Source organism: Oryza brachyantha, chromosome 10 (assembly GCF_000231095.2).
Source record: "Oryza brachyantha chromosome 10, ObraRS2, whole genome shotgun sequence".
In the NCBI taxonomy this organism is placed as follows: Eukaryota; Viridiplantae; Streptophyta; class Magnoliopsida; order Poales; family Poaceae; genus Oryza; species Oryza brachyantha.
In genome coordinates, this window is record NC_023172.2 from 3,254,331 (window position 1) to 3,274,912 (window position 20,582).

The following is a 20,582-nucleotide window of genomic DNA, read 5'->3' on the forward strand; positions in this document are numbered from 1 at the left end:
CTATTTTTCGTTTGTAAATATGTCGTTTAGTTAAAAAGCCAACAATCACTAGCTGTCACATGCAGGGACACTGTTTACGTACTAAACCGCACTATTTTATTTATGTATTTTTTATAATAGATGAGGAAAATCCTCTCCTAGCTTATTTGAGAAAAAAAAATCCACTGGAGCTAACACTCTTGTCAAGTCAATGGTTAACGGTTGGGAAATGGAGGTCAACTAATGAAATTGTAGTTAGCGGTGAAGTACTGGACAGACCTCCTCGCAGCTAGCTATCGCTGCTCTTGGGCGATATAGAGTATTGCGTCTATATAAAGCCAATTCGTAACCTAGCAAAATGACCACGAGAAGCTCTAAACCATCCAGCTGCTAGCTTCTAATTAGCCAGCCATGTCTTCTACATTACTCTTCCGTGCTCTAGGGTCGTTCTCTTGTGTTTTCCTCTTCGGCTTCCTCTGTTCATCCGCATCCTGCCGTGTAGCCGACGCTGCCGGCACGCCCGTGCTGCAAGCGCTGAACTGCACCTCGGCAGCCGGCAACTACACGCAGGATAGCGCCTACGCCGCCAACCTTGGGCAGCTGCTGCTCGCACTCCCAAACCAGACCGTGTCCAAGAACGGCGGGTTCTTCAACGGCACGGCCGGCAATGGCACGGCCGGCACCGTGTACGGGCTCGCCATGTGCGCCGCCGACTTCAGCCGCGCCGACTGCATGGACTGCCTCACTGCCGCCAGCAGTAGCGCTGGCGGCGTCGTCAAGCGCTGCCCCGGCAGCACGTCAGTCATCGCCATGTTCGATCAGTGCCTCCTCCGCTACTCCGACCGTAACTTCTTCGGCACAGCCGAAACTGGTATACTTATTAACTAGCAATCTTCATAAATCTTTTTCAGTATTAGAAGGATTGGAATCTTTGCTAGCTGTAGCTCAAGTTATAAGTCATTTTGACTTTGGTCAAAGTGAAACCATTCCAAGTCTAACCAAGTTTATAAAAAAATAGTAGTATTTACAGCCCAAGACAAATTTGTTGTTGTATATGTTACCATATTTATCTATAAATTTCGTTAAACTTGAAGTAATTTGACTTTGATAAAAGTCAAAACAACTTCTAACTTGAAACAGAGGGAGTAGTCTCTAAAGCACTGGTTGGTGTACACACCGTCACATCTATTATTACAACGGCCTACAAAAATCCACGTATAAAATAGATATATTTGCTTGGATTTCATAATATTTGTTGTTTTGATGACACTTTTAATTTGGTTATAAATGTATACTTTAAAATTAAGCATAAAAATTATATATTTGTTTATATTTATAAATAAAATAGATATTAGGGTAAAAATATTTTTTATTGGAGACCATACCCTTCGTCAAAGCATAACTATTATAGAACCGGAGTGAGTATATAACCAGCTACGCATAAATGTTGAGAATCGAGATGTACAAAACTACAATATCCGTATTGTGATTTTATATATATATATATATATATATATATATATAAATGTAAATTAATTAAAATCGCCGCATGCGCATATACACGCAGATATAGTTTACGGATCAAAAGGAGATGTCTTGTCGACGAGGGGTACAGTAAGCAGCACGCTGAAGCAGGGCTTGTTCTACCTAAGCGGGCAGGCGGCGAGGTCGCCGGTGCGGTTCGCCGCGAGCGAAACGGCGGAGCCGTTCGCCGTGGTGCAGTGCACGTGGGACCTGCCGCCGGACGCTTGCAAGAGCTGCCTGGACGCCCTGGCGACCAACGCGTCGGACCTGTTCGAGATCACGACGCGCGGCGAGCGCAAGAGCTTCAGTTGCCGTGTCAGGTACGACGTCAACACCAGCTTCACGTTGGTGCCATTCAACATAAGCACTGCAGGCACCCCTGGCCCTGGATCTGTCATTTCTACAAAGAACAACAACGGTCAGTACGCACTATTTGCTCTACCTGTCTATTACTACCTTATCTGATTGGTAGTTAAATATGCACAGTTCTATATGAATCTAGGCACAACTCTATCTATCTATGGCTGCAGCTTACTGGAAATGATCACTTCGTTCAAAAATATTTATCGTTTAGGATAAAAATTAGTTAGACATGCAAAATTGCTAGCTTGATGACTCTAAGTATATATTATTTTTTCATTTCGGCCTAGTCTAATCTGTAAAATAAATCATAGGTCAACTTCTTATTATATGCAGTTCCTTGTTTCTTTATTTCGACCTAGCTTTCATTTCTTTGTTTATTTCATCTTGCACTTCATTTAGGGAAAAAAAATAGAAAGCATACATACTGATGACACTTTTACTGCTAAATTTCAATCAATTTTTAACAATAATTCATGCCGCACCCACAAGCTACGTCATTGTCCCTGACCTCGGACTAAGATGGCATTTAATCAACTGTTTTCCATAACAGGGCCGGTGATGATTGGATCCATTATTGCCGCCGTCGTTTTGGTGGTCCTCATTTCAGTTGTTGTTTGGCTTTGTGTCAGGCATAAATCTACCAAGAAGGTTGCACTCGGTATGTACATATCTTACCATTCCAATTAATGAACAAAGTGCATTTATGTTGCAATTATATATAGTCATTCCACTAAACAAATCACAAGCAGAAAGATTAAACTTTTGCACGACATAATGCATCCACGTGTTTGCAAGCAGCTGGTCCAAAATCATACTCCCAGGAGGAACTCTACGCTGCAACAAATGGCTTTTCAAATGACCGGAAGCTAGGACAGGGTGCTTTTGGCGCTGTATACCTTGGTGTTCTAGCAGATCATTCCCAGACTCATGTCGCTGTCAAGAGGATACAGAGAATGTCGGAGGCAGCATGGCAAGAGTTTGTGGCAGAGATAACGATTGTAAGCCAGCTTAAGCATCGCAACATTGTGGACCTCATCGGTTGGTGCGACGACCGTAACAACGCTCTGCTTGTCTACGAACTGATGGACCGCAGCCTTGATTACCACCTCTACCCCCCACCCCCAGAACGCGTGGGGGAAGAAACGGAGGTTGTGCTAGATTGGAAGAAAAGGTAATTAATTAAGCCCATTCATGCATGCTCTGTCTGAAGTATCAACTCTTGTGATCGTCATGGCCTTTATTTGAACTCAAGAACCTCTAGCTCTAATACTTGATTTGTATACACTCTTCAATTAAAAAAAAACTTAAACTAATGAGGAAATCCGAACTATTCAATTATGGTCTAACATTTCTGCTGCATGACCGCAGGTACAATATAATCCTCGACATGGCAAATGGTCTTCTGTACCTACACACGGCTCGCAATGAATGTGTCCTCCACCGGGATATCAAGCCAAGCAACGTGATGCTCGACGAGAAGCTCAGCTGTGCAAAACTTTGCGACTTTGGGCTGGTGAAACAAATCGACCATGCCGAAGGAACCCCAGGTCGGCAGACGACCATCACTGGCACGCTGAGCTACCTAGACCCAGAATGCATCAGGACATCGATCGTGAGCACAGCTTCAGACGTCTACAGCTTCGGTTTGGTCATGCTTGAGATCGTTACTGCTCGGCAGCCAACGACGCTGCAGCATGGCCATAGCAAGAAAAACACCCTCGTCGAGTGGGTGGAGGAGTCGTTCCGTCACAGAAAATCGGTTGCCGACATGGCAGATCAGAGGCTGAAAGGCGAGTTTGATACAGAGCAGATTGAACGGGTGATCCGGGTTGGGTTGCTATGTGTGCTTCCAGAGCCTAAACAACGGCCGGACATGGCGACAGTGGTGGACTATCTGAAAGGAAGAACCGCTGTTCCAGAGCCATATCCTGCAGGTGCAGCTGACCGGCATGCTGCCAACAGCTATGAATCGTCGCCTGTGTCTCTGCTCGTTAAGTGAGAGCTCAGCACTAGTCACAACAACTAGCATGCAGAACTCCATGCATGTGGCTATGGAAGAAGCACTACCATTATGCAGCCCGACATGTTAACGACGTAGGAAGGTGTTTTGGTGTTGTTATTACTATTAATCAGATCATTTGGTATTGTATTTGTGTGTCTAGTAAGCTGTCAGTACGCATTATGATGTCACTGTCTTTGCCCTTACTAAATTGAGTTTCAAGTGGATGTAAGAAGAGCCACATCTATCTCAACTAATTTGTTTGTTTGTGTACTGTTAAAATAAGCATTGAATATATACATTAATAATATTCGGTGACTTCTCGACTTTGTAGCTGAAGTGATACATGTCGGCTATAATTGGCTGATACATGTAGGTTATTATAGGCAATAGCTTAAAACAAAATTATCTACCACGTAAATAAAGAACCATGCAAGCAAATGATTATGGATCGTTACGGCACCGTGTGTTGTGCAGCGGAAGAAGGTGTAAGCATCCAAAGGAATTTCGGTGATCTGACGCACATCGATGTAGAGGAAGTAGTAGATCGTTTTAACTCGACCTTTTACTCCACACGCATACATCTCATGGTATAATTGTGCCAATTAATACCGCGATCTAGCGGTGCCCCTACTGGTATGCACACATCCAGTAAAGAAATGTCGTGCACGGATATACTAGCGTTCAAGTATAGCTAGTTTTTGCTCGGGAGAATGATAGCTAGGGTTTTCCTGGCAACATAACCAACCTCCTCTATATATAGGACCCAAAATTAGGCCTCTAAGGCCCATAAGAGTCTTATTTGGATCCATAATGAATTGAGCCTATATTGGATTAGAATCCGATTACCCTATACCAACCCATTAAATGCGTGACCCATAGATTTATAAATATTCGGTTAGAATCACTATAACAAGAACCCATCTCTAGCAATACATGCTTACCAATGTATTAACCATGTGTTGTAAAAAAAATAAACTTAGCAACATTTATTAGTAGGTGAGGTGTGTTTTCAACGGATAATTCGCATTGTAGCACATGCATTGCAACATGTTTTACAATTGGCAATAGATAATAATATATATTGATAGTCAAGTGTTGCAAAGAACGAGTTGCCTTGGTAAAACTTTTTGGACTAGCCTACCTTCTAAAAATATTTCAATCTCATCCGTAGTTAGCCCCAAATAAATTATCATTCATAAAAAAACTAACATATTTCAATCCCATCCGTAGTTAGCCAAAGGACGCGGCTACGACGCGCGCGCTAGCTATTTAGTGCTAAACCAGGACCCACCCAAAACAGAACGGCGCTAGTTGCTACTAGTACACCCAAACGTGCATGTATTTTTTCTCTTATGGAAAATTCTCTTAAATTACCCATCTAATTTATGATCCGATTACACCATTGCGTTTGTAACAATTAAATCTTTATAACAAGATCTCACATGATTATGTTTTTATGAAAAAATACAAATTACTTTTATATTATATCCAAATTACTTTTATATTTCATTAAATTACTTCTTTGTTATAAAAGTAAATTTAATAAAGCTTGAAAGCAATGTACATATATTGTAGAAGTAACTTAAAACAAAAGTAAAATAACTTGTTACAATATTCTAAGAAATCTATTGTAGGGGTAAAAACATAAGGCTACCTAAAAATTAGATTTAATCAACATCTCATAGTTACCCCACAACGGATTTACTTCTAATGTCATGACATGTTGCTTTCTTTTTATTTTAAGTTACTTCTACAATATATGTAAATTACTTTTATGTTATATTAAATTTATTTTTATATGTCTAAATGTAACTTGATGAAATCTGAAAGTAATTTGGATATATTACAAAATTAATTTGTAGTTTTTCATCAAAATATAATCATGTGTGATCGGATAAGTAGTTTAAGAGGAAATTGTATTTGAAGCATTTGCAGTTCCAATTTGCTTATGGACTAGCACTATATTTTTAATTGTGTAAGGTCATGTGTGGATCGGACAGCTACGTGTGGGATCGGATGATTGATCAATGCGTCTCCATTGCGTCTCTAGTTAAGTCTATCGAGTGCGGGATTTACTTCTAATGTCATAAAAAGTTACTCTATTTTAGTTTTGTTTTACTTGTATAATATATGTAAATTACGTTTAAGTTATATTAAATTTATTTTTATATGTCCAAAACAACTTGATGAAATCTAAAAGTAATTTAGATATATTATAAAAGTAATTTGTATTTTTTTATCAAAATATAATTATGTGAGATCTTGTTATAAAGATTTAATTGTTACGAACACAACAGTGTAATCGGATTGTAGATTTGATGAGTAGTCTAAGAGAAAATTGTATTTGAAGTATATGTGATTTCAATTTACTTGATCGACTAGTAGTATACTTACAGTAGAGTATGGCCATGTGTAGTGTGTAGATCGTAAATCTACATGTTAGATCGGATGGTTAATCAATGCATCTCTAGTTAAATCTATTGAGTGCGCGCACAATCGTTAGATTTCATGTTAGCCAAAACAAATCCTCATTCGTAGACAGAAGGATATGGTAAACAAAAGAATATGATAGAAGTGTGTATGCCCAGGCTCGAGTGGACCATTGAGGTACTAACCAAGTAATCAACATGAATACTTGATTGGAAGGGTACTTAATGTTTCTAAGAAAGAGTATATGTGAGAAGTGGATTATTCATTTACGTTCTTTACTGGGCCAACGCATGGCATGCTGGGCTGAGAACCAGAGAATCATTTGTGCGTGTGTACGCTCGAGAGATAGACTCATCTTTCTAAAAAATCCCCTTCGTGGTGGGTAGCACAAGGGTTCAAGTTAGCGCGGCCGTGGTCTCCACTGAGACATGGCTTCGATATACCGTGGTACGGACGTTTAAATTTAAGGATAAATTAAAAATTTTGAGAAAATTTAATAGAAAAAATATGTGTTAAATATATGTAGAAATTTAGTGGTGATTCATTGCCTTCTACATAGAACAAAAAAAACTGATAGCCAAGGCATATGCATAAAGTTGCTGATGTATACCTGTTTATTTTTCTATTTCTCATGTCTATAAGTACCAGTCTTTAAAAAATAACATGCAAGATCCACTAGTTAATGTGATTGCACTGTAGGAAAAATAAAACTATGCCCACAACCATGTAAGGTAACAAATGTTTTTTTTTGTCATAAAAGGCAAATCGACAATCGTCATAAGTTCAGGGCAATATTGATTCGTCATAAGTGTTTGTTTTTGGCATTGAAAACAATATGGCTTGGATATGATAGCATTTAAAATATACTTATTTTTTAGAATTTACAATAATATGTAAATCAGTTAAGTTTAATAAACTAAATAAGGGAATGAAATTTTCTTATAATTTACAAATTCCCGATGAACTATAATACCATATAGAATTTTCGTACAAATTTCACAACTACATTGTTACTTCTAACAATAGAAATATTGTTTCAGCAATTATTTCAAACATAAAAGAAAGAAAATCTCTGAATAGGTATTGGGCTTATTTCAGCCCATTTCAAGGAGGGGGGAAGGAAACAGCCCACCGATCTACCCTCTAGTCTTGGGCTAGTTTAGATCCATTTCATGAGGTAAGGTAATGAACTAAAATCGGCCCAACACTGATTAAGTGATTTTACTTATTTCATATTTAAACTAATTCCTGAAATGATGTTTGCATTATAAAAAAGTACTTCTTGATATTTGAATGTATCGAAATTTGGGAGAGTATTTTAATATTTTGATAATTTAAGAAAAATAAATCTACCCACGATTTATTAGGGAAATTTTGTTTTTATTGTGAGTTCATGTCACCTCCCTCCTTCCCATGTGGTTGGCCCACCAAACCATTGGCGAAGTCCATTTTCTATACCCTTAACTTGTCAAAGTCAAAACTATACCCCTCCTATCTCATGCAAAACCTTTCCGGCCTAAGCTCGTTACAAGGAAATGGTTGATTTGCATCGCTTCTTCAACCTCTAGAGCCCTCCCTTCTCCTGTCAAACCCCTATCGTTTTCTCTTAAATTCAGTCAAATCCATAGGGTATGCTTTTGTATAATTGGGATTGTGGTATATTGAATGTTACCTAGGTTTACATAACCTCTGTAATATAAGGGTTCTTTTGGGGTATAATGTTTGGCTCAAGTATGACTTTCGAAGTAGGCTTTGTTCACATATTATATGATACTAATACAAATTAGTTATTTAAAAGTAGTACGAAGCAATGTTTAAATGACTCATACACCGATCTTCCTATATCTAATTGGGCCTGCAAATGGGCTACATAATATGGGCCTGTCATTAGACTGTAGACCCAATTAGATAGACCCATTTAGGTTTAGCCCACTGGGCTGTTTACCATGTAACAACACATGTCATGATGAATTAAATTGATGATATTTTTTATCCATGGCAAGTGTATATTTATCAAAGCGTAGTGATTTATGACATTTCATGCACTTGATAATGACGAAAATTGGTGTAATAAACTCTATGACGAAACAAGGATCGTCACCAAACCAATGACAACAAAAAATGTTTTCGTCATAGAACATGATTAGAGACGCCTCATAGGTGATGATCTACTTTTCTTCATGCAAGCGTCAAAGAGTTTGAAACGTGACATTAGTTTCGGTTTTTGTGACATAAATGAAATGTCACCTATCATAAGATTTCTTGTGTCCTGAGTTGTTACCTTTGTTGTTCTGCTTGTGTTGTTCAATTTGCATGCAACGATTAGCCTTCTCAGCGAGGTCGGTTGGGTTTTGGCTCTGTTCATTACTAGAGGAGACGTAGTGGTACAATTGTAGGGTTCAGAGCATGTTTATCGAAAGCTAGATCGGGCGTGTCAAGTTTCCACCAAGTTGATAGTTACCCTCACGTGACGAAAGATTGGATAAAATAAATGATGGGTCACAATGCACTATATAGGAGGTGGAAAAACCCTATGTCGCTTTCCTTGTATGTTGCATGGAGACAATGATTTGGTATTTAGAAAGGTATCAAGAGACATGTCTTATTTCTATAACTCATAGAGTCAATTCGATAAATGAGAATTCCAAAAATAAACTCCAGAGAAAATCGATAAGATTTGTAGCACAACAAAACAATAGAAAAAATTCATGTTCGTGCAAGCGTTAGGAGCCCAATTTAGTAGACTATGTGCGCTTGCTCTACATGGCGAGTCGAATGAGCGGGCGTATGTTTCTCTTTAGCTACTTGGTAGCATTGCTCAAATGCTAGGAGATTATCCTCCCTTTAAGGAGGTCCACACCTCCTAAAATAAGTAAGGTGTATCTAAAGTTCACATGCATGCCGAATATTATTAGGTGGGCTTTTGAGATTTTCTTAGTGATCATTTCTCCTACACGGAAAACCAGAATGACAAACTCCAATGATACCTCACCAAATGTCAAATACCCGTAGAGATTTGCTAGTTTTACATGTATTTTTTATATACCGGTATTTCTATAGAGATCGATAAAGGTCCAACGCCATCTAAAACTCTAAGCTACCCTTACTAATAACTACTCCGTCAGCAGTCTAGTCCTTTGTCATAGAGTATAGCGTATAAGTCATACACCATTATCTCTTCGTAAGCTTAATAAGGTTTTTTTAGAAAAAAAATCAGATTTAGAAATCCGCGACAGCCTCTGTTTCCATCCGTTACTTTTCATATGCTGCCCCCCAAAAGTACATTTGTTTATCTGAGTATTATACGCGGGAGTGATAATTTTTATGTCATAAAAGTTAGCTACTTAATTGAGAACATTTTAGTCTAATCACCGTACTCGAGCCCAATCATTTGCATTTAAAGAATTGTGCACGCCATACTCCTCCTGAAGATTTCTAATACGCAACAACTGGAGCAGCATGCATGTGTTCTGCATGTAGCTGGCCTTCTTTAGAAAATAATGATCAATGCAAAAGAGAGCCAGATCAATATTATTCCAGCATGTCAGCAGCAAACCCAGGCAATCTAAACAATTGCTTGTTATTGGTAGCAGTCGGAACATGATCTGCTAGTACAATATATGCTCGAGACTGCCGCAGATCAGATTCTAATAGAGTAATCACGTGGAATTGCAAGTATCTGGAGGAGAATATGTTTCTCTACTGTAATTAAGCATCTCACGTTAATTTATGGTCTATCACTGCTTATAAGTTCAAGCAGCGATCCAATTAGCGTTCAGTCTTTCGCAGTTTCTTTCAGACTTGGGTGTTGTCCTGTAAAATGGTTTCATGCCGTTGCTGTGTTTTGGCCTTGTTGCCGGTGTCCCCGGCAAAAATACCCTTTCAGCTTTAATGAAAAGCGGGGCTACGGCTTTTTTCTTAAAAAAATATAACAAGTTCAAGCAGCTAAACTATCACCGCACTAAACAATTATTTAGATAAGCGATTCTCATTTCAAAATGGATTTTTTTACCATCCTTGAAAAGCACCGCAGGTAACAAGAATTTTAGTACAAATTTTTGGTACCTTAAGGTACAATATACCTCAAGGTACCATACTTTTTACACTAAAAAGGATGAAATATTGAGATACTTTTTCAAGAATGGTAAAAAAACTATTTCAAAATATTTTTCTTAAATATGTCGAGATCGATACCACTCTTTCAAAAAAGCTCCTAATTGTTATACACTTCACGAAAAGAAAAAGAAAGACACTGAACCTTCTGTAGAGTGATGAATTCAGTGATTCTTTTTCATTTGTGAGGAGCGATTCGAGCTTAGTGTTACGTACCGACGATACATATTTTCTCAAATTCAAATTGAAATTTGTTTTGTACTAATACCACATACCTTTGACACCTTCGTACTGTACAAGTCTTCAAGAGGAGTTCAATCCGTCTCTTTCACAACGGGATGCCATTGACGAGCGCGAGAGCGTTGCTGGTGTGCTGCGTCACGGTCGCCACGCCGGCGGCGACGTCCTTCCCCGCCGGCGACGCTGTGACGGCCGCGCCGGCATCCTCGAACCCGTCGGAGCATGTCCCTTCGTTCGTCATGGCCGCGCTGAGCCACGTCTTCGCGTTGGACACCTGCCACCTCGCCTGCCTGCTTCCGCCACCGGTGACCGTGGAGGCCGAGGACTCGGTCGAGGCCATGGCCGCGTCGAGCCCGGTGAGCTCCGCCGACGACCGCTTGGCGAGACTGGCCGCCGCCGAGATGGTGCTTGCGCAGTCAGTCAGCGCGGCGTCCACGCGAGCGCCACCGGCGCCGCCAGGGGTTGCCGCTTCTTCCGAGCCGGCGCCGCCGCCACCACGGCGGACGAGCAGGTCCTTGATGCGGGCCGAGAACGCGCGGAGGTGTGCGGCGGCAACGTCGGCCGCGGCGACGGCGAGCTTGACGCGGCTGGCCTGGAACGTGGAGGCGTAGGGCAGGAGGGAGTCGTAGCAGACGTCCGGGTACAGCGTGGTTGCGCAGCGGGCGCGGAGGAATGCGGCCGTCGTCGCAGACTGCGAGGTAGGCTCGGTGGTGGTGGAGCACGGCGGCGCGGCCTCGCCTGTTGCAACAGCTCGTGCAGCTGAGGTGGCCATGGCAAGAAGGAAGAGGAGGCGGAAGGAAATGGCGCGAGGTGGGAGCGAAAGTGCCATGAGTGGAATTGGTCTGATCTGAGGGATGGGTGTCTGTCGGAGACTAGTTGTTGACGATTTGACGTGGAAACATAGGGGTCTTAGATGTTTAAATAGGGATGAGTGATACTAACTGATAATGCATACTAGCTTTTCTCAGTGGCCAATTATGTAAGAGCATCTCCAAAAGAATGCTAATATTTTGTTATCTTAAAAAAAATTTTTGGTTCATCTAAAAATATTAGGCATAAAAATTACACACTCCTCCTCCAATAGAAATCTAAAAATGAATACCTTGTATTAGGAACTCATATTTTTGCCCCAAATTTAGGATGCACGTGAGCTAATTTTAGGCATGCCTAAATATTAGGAATGTATTTGATAATCTGTTAGAGATATATTGCCTAGTCCAACTTCCAAAATTTAGTTTTAGAGATCAATTTTAGACATCTCTTGGAGATGCTCTAATAAACAAATATTACGTGATTTTGTCATAACTATTCCCGTAATATGAATAAATTAATAAACTACTACCTCCGTTCCATAATAATATAAGATGTTTGATTTTTTTAGTTGTAACGTTTGATCATTGTCTTATTTAAAAATTTAGTACAAATATAAAAAATGATAAGTCGTGCTTAAAGTTCTTTTGATAATAAAGTAAGTTACAAGCAAAATAAATGATATTTTCATAATTTTTTGAATAAGACAAATGATCAAACATTATAAACAAAAAAGTCAAACATATTACATTATGAAACGGAGAGTAGTTTTTATAAAGTTGATACTCGAAAAACATATATATGACATTCGTATACCACCGGGGTTTGTAATTTCAGTTTGTATATTTCTATCGGAGCGGGGCGAAACCCTGTATACCATTTCCGAAATTTTCCTACTGGCAGTACCGAAATTTTGGAAATTGCGATCCAAAATTGCAAACCGTGTGTACCATAATTATTTTGCATGAAAATCGCGCTATATATAATCTGGAAGGGCTCCAGTCGTTAGAAAGGATCAGCATCGTGCATTCAACCGTGCTATAAAATTTGTAGCGCTAGCCCAAAAGATGCTACGTCGGTTTATTTATGCATGTTCATTTTAAGTCCACTAGTGCTAGTCCTGAGCTAGAGTGGCATGATGGTTTATATGATTAGGTGTAAAGGAGAATGGAAGAGAGACTAATTCGAGGGACTTCAATATACTGTCAATAGGAAATCACCCTAAAATCATGACTTTTGGATTGTTGGACTGTTTTTGGAATTGTGCAGCCACAGTGTCTCACACTTATTAATTCGCCACTCCGTCTTGGTCGCCCACTCTAGTGGTGGATTCAAGGCCCAACCAACATGGCCATATGTTTTGTTTATGCACCTTGAGTAATGGACCCGATACTATTCTACGTATGACATGGTGTGGTAAAATATATATAGTGCAGCGTCATTATTAAGTTGAAAAAATCTAAAAGGTACCATTGATAAATGTCTAAGTCTAAGAAATGTTATTGACGAATACGAGTTCTAAGAAATACCATCGCCGTTAGGGTTCCGTTTATTTCCACCGTTAAATACACTGTTCACACTATAGCACTTAACAGAAAAAAGTTAATGAAACCCTAACGGCAATGGCATTTCTTAGACAGATTCGTTTGTACAATGATATTTCTTAGAACTCACACTCATCGATGGTATTTCTTATAATTAAGTGTTTGTCAGTGGAATTTGTTAGATTTTCTCTATTAAGTTTGCCCAATTTTATCACAATTCCTAGATCCGACACTGACTTTCTTCCTCTTAGACCATGCCACTCCCAAAGCCTCCAATGTGCCAAACTTTAGACCATGTGTGCCATCATAGCCCTAGAGATAATTTCAATACACCAGCGACGTTCCGCATGAATAGCCTCCTCTATCTCCCACTTCCCAAGGTAGTGGCACCCAGCCCTTCTAACTTTACTCATGTGTCTCTCCCTATTGGATCCCACCACTGGTTTAACTGGCACTCAAGGTCATCCATCCAACCCCAAGAAAACCCCAAGAAATCCTCGTGTCCCTCGTTGCTAGGATCCATCCTACTGCAAACCCTAGAGGCAATCATAGAGATAATTATACATAATATAATTCATATATAGGGGTGAGTATTATATCCTAGAGGCAATCATAGAGAAAATTGTACATTATATGCTTATAGTACTGTGTAACAAAGTGTTATCCCGATTCTTGAAATAGTAACTTATTATTGATGGAATAAATATGTGAGATGTTATGAATATGAGATTCCCCATAGACATGCATTTACCTTGGCAGGAGTACCACATACCCAATCCTATAGGATAGATGAAGAAAATAGTACTCAGATATGGAAATTTTTCACATCAAAATTGTACTTAGAATCCTACTTTGTTCCTATCAATATTGTTCGTAAAATATCCATATTTGTCGCCCTAGTTCTACTTGACAAGAGGGCAACTATGGACATAATACAAGACCGCAAGGAGGTGGACACCAGAGAATCCACTCCAACAAGCCTTGAGAGGCCAATAGACCCTAAGGGAAAATTACAAGTCAGACAATACAAATTCCATGAAACAGAGATTAGGTGGCTGATCTTCTAATAGGTTTGCTTTGGTGATGTGAGGACATTCACATTTGAGGCTTATGATCAACAATTGTCATTTGGCAACACTACACCCGCGCATCTAATTGTAGTCCTGCAAAGGTTTTGCTGTTGCAAACAATAGAAGAAATTCACAAGAACATGGAAACCATAATTTTAACCGATGAAAGATCAATCCCACAAATTTTGGGTTACATAAACTGATCTAGCTACGAAGATATGACAAAAACACAATCTAAGTAAAAACACAGTTACTAAATATATCTGCCTAGGACGTTTTATGGTTTATCTCTAGGGGCATCCATATCCTAGGCCTAGCTCACGACACAACCACAAGGCCCAAAATAAATTCAAACAAGATGAGGTAAGTTCCTTGTTTTGGTGATTTTGGATAACTTAGGGGGAATTTTAGTGAAAAACCAAAACCATATCAAAGTAAACTCCATAATCTTTCCAACAAGTCTAGTGCTTATGGGCCTAGAAAAGCCTTCTAGATTAGTAGGAAAGTCCACTTGAAGGGCCCAATCTGAACTCAAAACACGTGATACTTTATCTCATCTTCTAAGGAGCAAAAGTGGCGTGATACTTTATCTCATCTTCTAAGGAGCAAATAAAATATGAGAAGGTCATATTTTGGTCGGAAAAAACTACACTGATCATGCATGAATTTTGTATACTCTATTTCTTTGACTCAAAATTCATGTCGTCGCCTTCTTTGTTCAAATATATGAAATGTGATTCAATATGTTAGTAGGTTTAGTTATATCCAAACTGGTAATGTCGTTATGCCTTTCGATGTAATGGATTATGAAAGTGCATGGGCATGTTCACCTATGGAGGAGTCAATTACATGTTGAGTAATCTAATTTAGGACTACAAGGATGATGGAACATCTTACCTTGAGCTTAACTAGTATCATGCTGTAAAGAGAACTGTACATACATTATAAGTTTAGCCGACATGATCTTTATATACACTCGGCATGTCAATATGTTTTTAGGTACTTACTGGATTGTAGGACATGAATCTACTGGATTGCACACTTAATGTGTTGGAACATATTTGGATTGAGATCCAAATATACTCAGTTTGTATAGGTATCGGTAAAGTTCTTATTTGATATGTAATTCCTAGTTAGAAATTCTATATATCCATAGGACGGGGACATGGGCCGGGATTGACGGAAACGTGAAATCCATAGCAATACCTGTCTTCATGAGTTCTAGCAAACTCATGTTTGGCATTACACACTACATTTATGGATATAGTGAAAGGGGGAGGATGGAGTCATTGAGTTGAATCACTTTCTCAACGTTGACGTGCATTTCGTTGGATTAATCTACTTGGACTTTACTTTTTGCTGCTCTGCCACTACGCCAGAACGCCACCTGTGACGGGATACCACTGACGGGCGAACGGCCTGGTCAGTGCCATCCATCACCTCTGACGGGTTGTAACCACATCTGTCAGAAGTGTGGCATCCTACCTCGGCCTGGCAGCGGCCCGTCACTGGTATTCGATTACATTGACGGGCAAACGCGAAAAGTCGTCATAGGTGATATCCCATCACCTGTGACGGGCCGCACAGCATAAGCCGTTTCTGGTATGCCGTCACCTGTGATGGCTTTCCAGTTGCAAACCGTCACAGTTAACATCCCACCACCTTTGGCGGGTATTTCTTTAAAACCGTCTAAGGCGTGTGTTCGTGCTATAAATACCCCCAACTGCCAACTGTTTTCTATCCTGACCAGTGCACTGTTCACAGTTGGGTTGGGAGGACAAAGGGGGCAAATTTTTGCAAAAATTGGAGGTAAAAATAAGATGTTTGACTTTTTTCTTTCAATGTTTGACCATTTGTCTTATTCCAAAAATAATGAAAATATTTTATAATATTTTTTCAAACAAACATCATATAATATTTCTTTATGTTATTTATTGCAGATGGATTGAAAGTGGATGTACCATGTTCATCGTTCATCCACGGAGTATAGGGAGAGGGTCACTGAATTTGTTAAATTTGCGGACAATGACAGGAAAAGCAGGATGAGCCTGTATATATCGTGTCCATGTAATGACTGTAGGAATAAAAGGATGATCCCTGATAGTTCAGAAGTGCATCCTCATTTGATAAGGAAAGGATTCATAGAGAATTATACATGTTGGAGCAAGCATAGAGAGCAAGAGGCACCTGATGTTGATGCTGATGAAGAAGTGTCGGATCAAAATACAGTGAACGTCGTCGCAGCTCTAGAAAGCATGTTTACACCGTCTCTGTTAGGCGGAGATACCATTGATTTCGACACTGAATGTCTATCTCAAATGTTGCATGACATTGAAGATGCAGATGACAATGACAGAGACTTTGAGAAGTTTAGTAAGTTGGTGGAAGATTGTCACATGCCCTTGTATGATGGATGTAAGTCGAAGCACACCAAGTTGTCCTGCGTGTTGGAACTCATGAAGTTTAAGGCAAGTAATGGATGGTCCGACAAGAGTCTTACCGAACTTTTTGAGCCGTTAAAAGACATGTTGCTAGAGGGGAACAAATCACCCCAGACGACATACAAAGCTAAGCAAGTGTTATGTCCGTTGGGCCTGAAAGTTAGAAGAATTCATGCTTGTCCGAACGACTGTATTTTGCATTACAAGCAATATGCTGACCTGCATGTAGATACAAACGAGCAAAAAGTGTAGATGAAGGAAGTAAGTCAAAGAGGGGAGGACCGGCAAAGGTTGTATGGTATCTCCCAATTGCGGAGCGCATGAAGAGAACATTTGCGAATAAGGAACAAGCAAAGCTCGTGCGTTGGCATGCTGAAGAACGAAAAATCGATGGCAAGCTTAGACACCCAGCAGATTCAGTACAATGGCGGAGAATCGATAGGATTTACCAGGAATTCTTAGAGGATCTAAGAAACATGCATTTTGCCATGTGTACAGATGGAATTAATCCATTTGGTGATTTGAGTGGCCGTCATAGTACAAGGCCAGTTCTTCTTGTGAACTACAACCTTCCTCCTTAGTTTTGCTTCAAAAGAAAGTATATTATACTTGCCATGCTCATTCAAGGACCGAGACAACTGGGCAACGATATTGATGTGTTCATTGAACCAATAATCGATGACTTCGCGACACTTTGGAATGAGGGCACACGTACATGGGACGCATATGCATAGGAGTATTTCAACCTCCATGTAATGGTTTTTAATACCATCAATGATTATCCAGCCCTTGGCAATCTTTCTGGCCAAATAGTCAAAGGGAAATGGGTTTGTTTGGAGTGTATGGACGAAACAAGAAGCAAATGGTTGAAGCATTCACACAAGATGGTCTACATGGGTCACACGAGATTTCTCCCACAGTATCACCCTTATAGGAATATGAAAAAAAAAATTTAATGGCCACAGAGATACAGCCAGACCCCAGAACACCCAACAGGGACAAATGTGCCAACTTAGTGATGGGAATAACCAACGAGTTTGGAAAAAAAGAGAAAACCTGTAAAAGCAAAAGATAAGAGCATGTGGAAGAAAGTCAATATTTTGGAGACTACCATACTGGAAGGATTTTAAGGTTCGCCACTGCATAGATCTGATGCATGTTGAGAAGAATGTATGTGAGAGTTTGATGGGGCTACTGCTTAACCCAGGTATTACAAAGGATGGTTTAAACACCAGACGAGATCTGCAAGACATGGGTGTTCGTCCGGAGCTACATCCTGTTACCACAGAGTCCGGCAGGGTATACCTTCCTCCAGCCTGCTACACTCTATCGAAAGATAAGAAGATGAATTTGTTGACATGTCTTAGTGGTATAAAGGTTCCATCTGGTTACTCGTCAAGAATTAGTAGGTTCATTTCACTGCAAGACCTTAAGCTGGTAGGAATGAAGTCGCATCATTGGCACAATCTTATCACACAATTGTTGCCCGTTGTGATAAGGAATATTTTGCCTCCTAAGGTGCGACACACAATAATGCGGTTGTGCTCCTTCTTCCATACTATCGGCCAGAAGATCATTGATCTTGAGGGACTAGATGAACTACAGGCAAAAATTGTGAGAACGCTATGTCATTTGAAGATGTACTTTCCTTCAACTTTCTTTGATAGAATGGTACATCTTCTAGTGCATCTTGTCAGACAAACAAAGTGTTGTGGACCTGCTTTCATGACGCAAATGTATCCTTGCAAAAGGTATATGGGGATCCTAAAGGGTTTTACGGAACCGATCCCACCCCGAGGGAAGCATCATTGAGAGTTACACTAGCGAAGAGGTCATCGATTTTTGTGTGGACTCCCTGTCGGAAACCTCTTCAATTGGATTACCACCATCTCATCATGAGGGGAGGCTTGATGGTGTGGGTACTGTTGGACGGAAAATAGTAAGTAAGGATCAAAAGGTGTATGATAAGGCTCATTTCACGGTACTCACGCATATGATCGAGGTAGTGCCGTATGTTGATGAACACTTGGGATTTCTCCGACATGACAACCCAGGCCGATCAGATAGTTGGGTTAGAAGCAAGCACATGTCTTCCTTCAACGAGTGGTTCAAGAATAGAATTGCGAACGAACAGAACTTCTAGAGTGAAACATTGAAGTGGTTGTCACAGGGTCCTGAATGGAGTGCCACAACCTGGCAAGGATATGACATAAACGGATACACCTTTCACACGATCAAGCAAGACAACAAATGCACAGTGCAGAACAGTGGGTTGCGCATTGAGGCTGGTACCGACGACGGTAGTCGCCGTGATCAGTACTACGATAGAGTAGAGCAAATATTGGAGCTAGACTACTTGAAGTTCAAAGTCCCGTTGTTTCGTTGTCGATGGGTCGATCTTCGCAACGTAAAAGTTGATACGGAAGGTTTCACCACTGTCAATTTGGCTAACAACGCCTACAAGGATGAACCTTTCGTTCTTGCCAAACAAGTTGTTCAAATCTTCTATATACTTGATCCGTGTAATAAGAAGCTACATGTTGTTCGTGAAGACAAAAGAAGAATTGTTGGATTGGACAATATCACAGACGAAGATGACTACAACCAACATGTGTATGGCATAGCTCAAGAAATACTTCTAGAAGAGGAGGGAGAGGAAGATGATGTTCAACATGCCCGCGTCGACCATTTGGAAGGATTATTTTTGTAATTTATGTCATGCACGCGTATGAATGTAATATGTTCGCAATGCTCATTAATACCATATATATTTGGCTACTGCATTAATGTCATGCATCATCTATGATAATATTACTCATGTATTTTACTAATCAGCATATTCTATTGATGCATAAACTTTATGAATAAAAATACTTTATTTGTGTTTAAATTTTATGAATACATATGCACAAAGTTTATAACATAAAATAATTTATCTGCATATAAAATTTATGTATATTTATGTAAAAACTTTATAAATAGAAATATTTTATTTATTTATCATGTTTATGAATTGAAATATTTTGTATAAGTAGAAATTTTACCAATGAAAATTATTTTTCATATAATTCCAAGTAGAAGGTCAAAATTTTAATATCACTTTTATTAAAAAAACTTAATCTAAGAAATTTATTTATTTTTGTATTTTACTTGCCAGTATATTTTGATACATTTTACTTTTCCCAACTGAATGTGTAATTTGTTTCAAAATTTTATTTTAATTTACATAATAAAAATTAATTTGACCCGGTGCAACCTTGAAGAGGCCGAACCCTAAGTCAACTATGGTCAACCTTACCTCTGACGGGCGCCAGCTAGAGGCCGTCACAGGTACGCATACCTGTGACGGGTTGAAATCTCAGATCCGTAAAAGGTCCTGACATTTTTGATGGCTTCATGTATTCCACCCGTCATAGGTACGCATACCTGTGATGGGCCCTTAGTTGGAGCCCGTCACAGGTAATGTTGACCCATGTTAACCTAGGGTTCGGCCTCTTCAAGGTCCAGATCCGACCACACTCTCTCTCAAACTTCACCGCTGCCTCCCCGCGCTCCCCCTGCCTGTGCTGTCAGACCTAGTCTTCAGCGCGCCTCCCCGACCTCGCCGTCAGCGCTGCCTCCTCGGCCTGTGCCCTAGCCCCCGCCAGCCGACCTCATCCTTGGCGTTGACTCTGGCTCCTACTGCCGCGCCGGCTCCCCGACCTCACCCCTGGCGCCGCCTCCTCAGCCGGCCTCCGCATCATACTTCGGCCCCGCGTCCCCGACCTCTACGTCAGCGCCGCTTCCCCCCCTCCCTCTCACTGACTCCTCTTCCTTCTCCCGGACCAGGTAGGCCGCCGCCTTCCCACCTCCCCCTCCCTCTCACTCCAATGAGTTTGATGCAGTGGATGGTTAGATTAATTTGATGCAGTGGATGAATTTACGATGAATATAGTATGATTTTGATGCACTGGACTAATTTACGATGAAACTAGGTTTATTTTGATGCAGTGGAAGAATTTTGGATGAATTTTAAATTGGTTTGATGAAGTGGATGACTTATGGATGAATTTTGGATTAATTTAAT

At 40.2% G+C, this 20,582-nt stretch overlaps 2 protein-coding genes across 2 annotated transcripts; one reads left to right on the forward strand and one right to left on the reverse strand.

Annotated features, from left to right (window-relative positions):
* Positions 1-390: 390 nt before the first annotated feature.
* LOC121055542 (cysteine-rich receptor-like protein kinase 8) lies at positions 391-3,865 on the forward strand. Its single transcript, XM_040528240.1, has 5 exons — positions 391-850; positions 1,547-1,921; positions 2,417-2,524; positions 2,665-3,037; positions 3,235-3,865. Exons 1-5 carry the CDS (start codon positions 391-393, stop codon positions 3,863-3,865), a joined length of 1,947 nt encoding a protein of 648 aa, XP_040384174.1.
* A 6,742-nt stretch (positions 3,866-10,607) lies between these two features.
* Positions 10,608-11,480, reverse strand: LOC121055543 (21 kDa protein-like). Its single transcript, XM_040528241.1, has one exon. The coding sequence runs from the start codon at positions 11,478-11,480 to the stop codon at positions 10,740-10,742; it is 741 nt and encodes a 246-aa protein (XP_040384175.1). The 3' UTR covers positions 10,608-10,739.
* Positions 11,481-20,582: the final 9,102 nt, after the last annotated feature.

Coding starts and splice junctions, on each gene's coding strand:
- LOC121055543 (XM_040528241.1), bottom strand. CDS start 11,480: ATGGCACTTTCGCTCCCACCTCGCGCCATTTCCTTCCGCCTCCTCTTC.
- LOC121055542 (XM_040528240.1), top strand. CDS start 391: ATGTCTTCTACATTACTCTTCCGTGCTCTAGGGTCGTTCTCTTGTGTT. Junction 851..1,546: donor CTTCGGCACAGCCGAAACTG/GTATACTTATTA, acceptor ATATACACGCAG/ATATAGTTTACGGATCAAAA. Junction 3,038..3,234: donor GTGCTAGATTGGAAGAAAAG/GTAATTAATTAA, acceptor GCATGACCGCAG/GTACAATATAATCCTCGACA.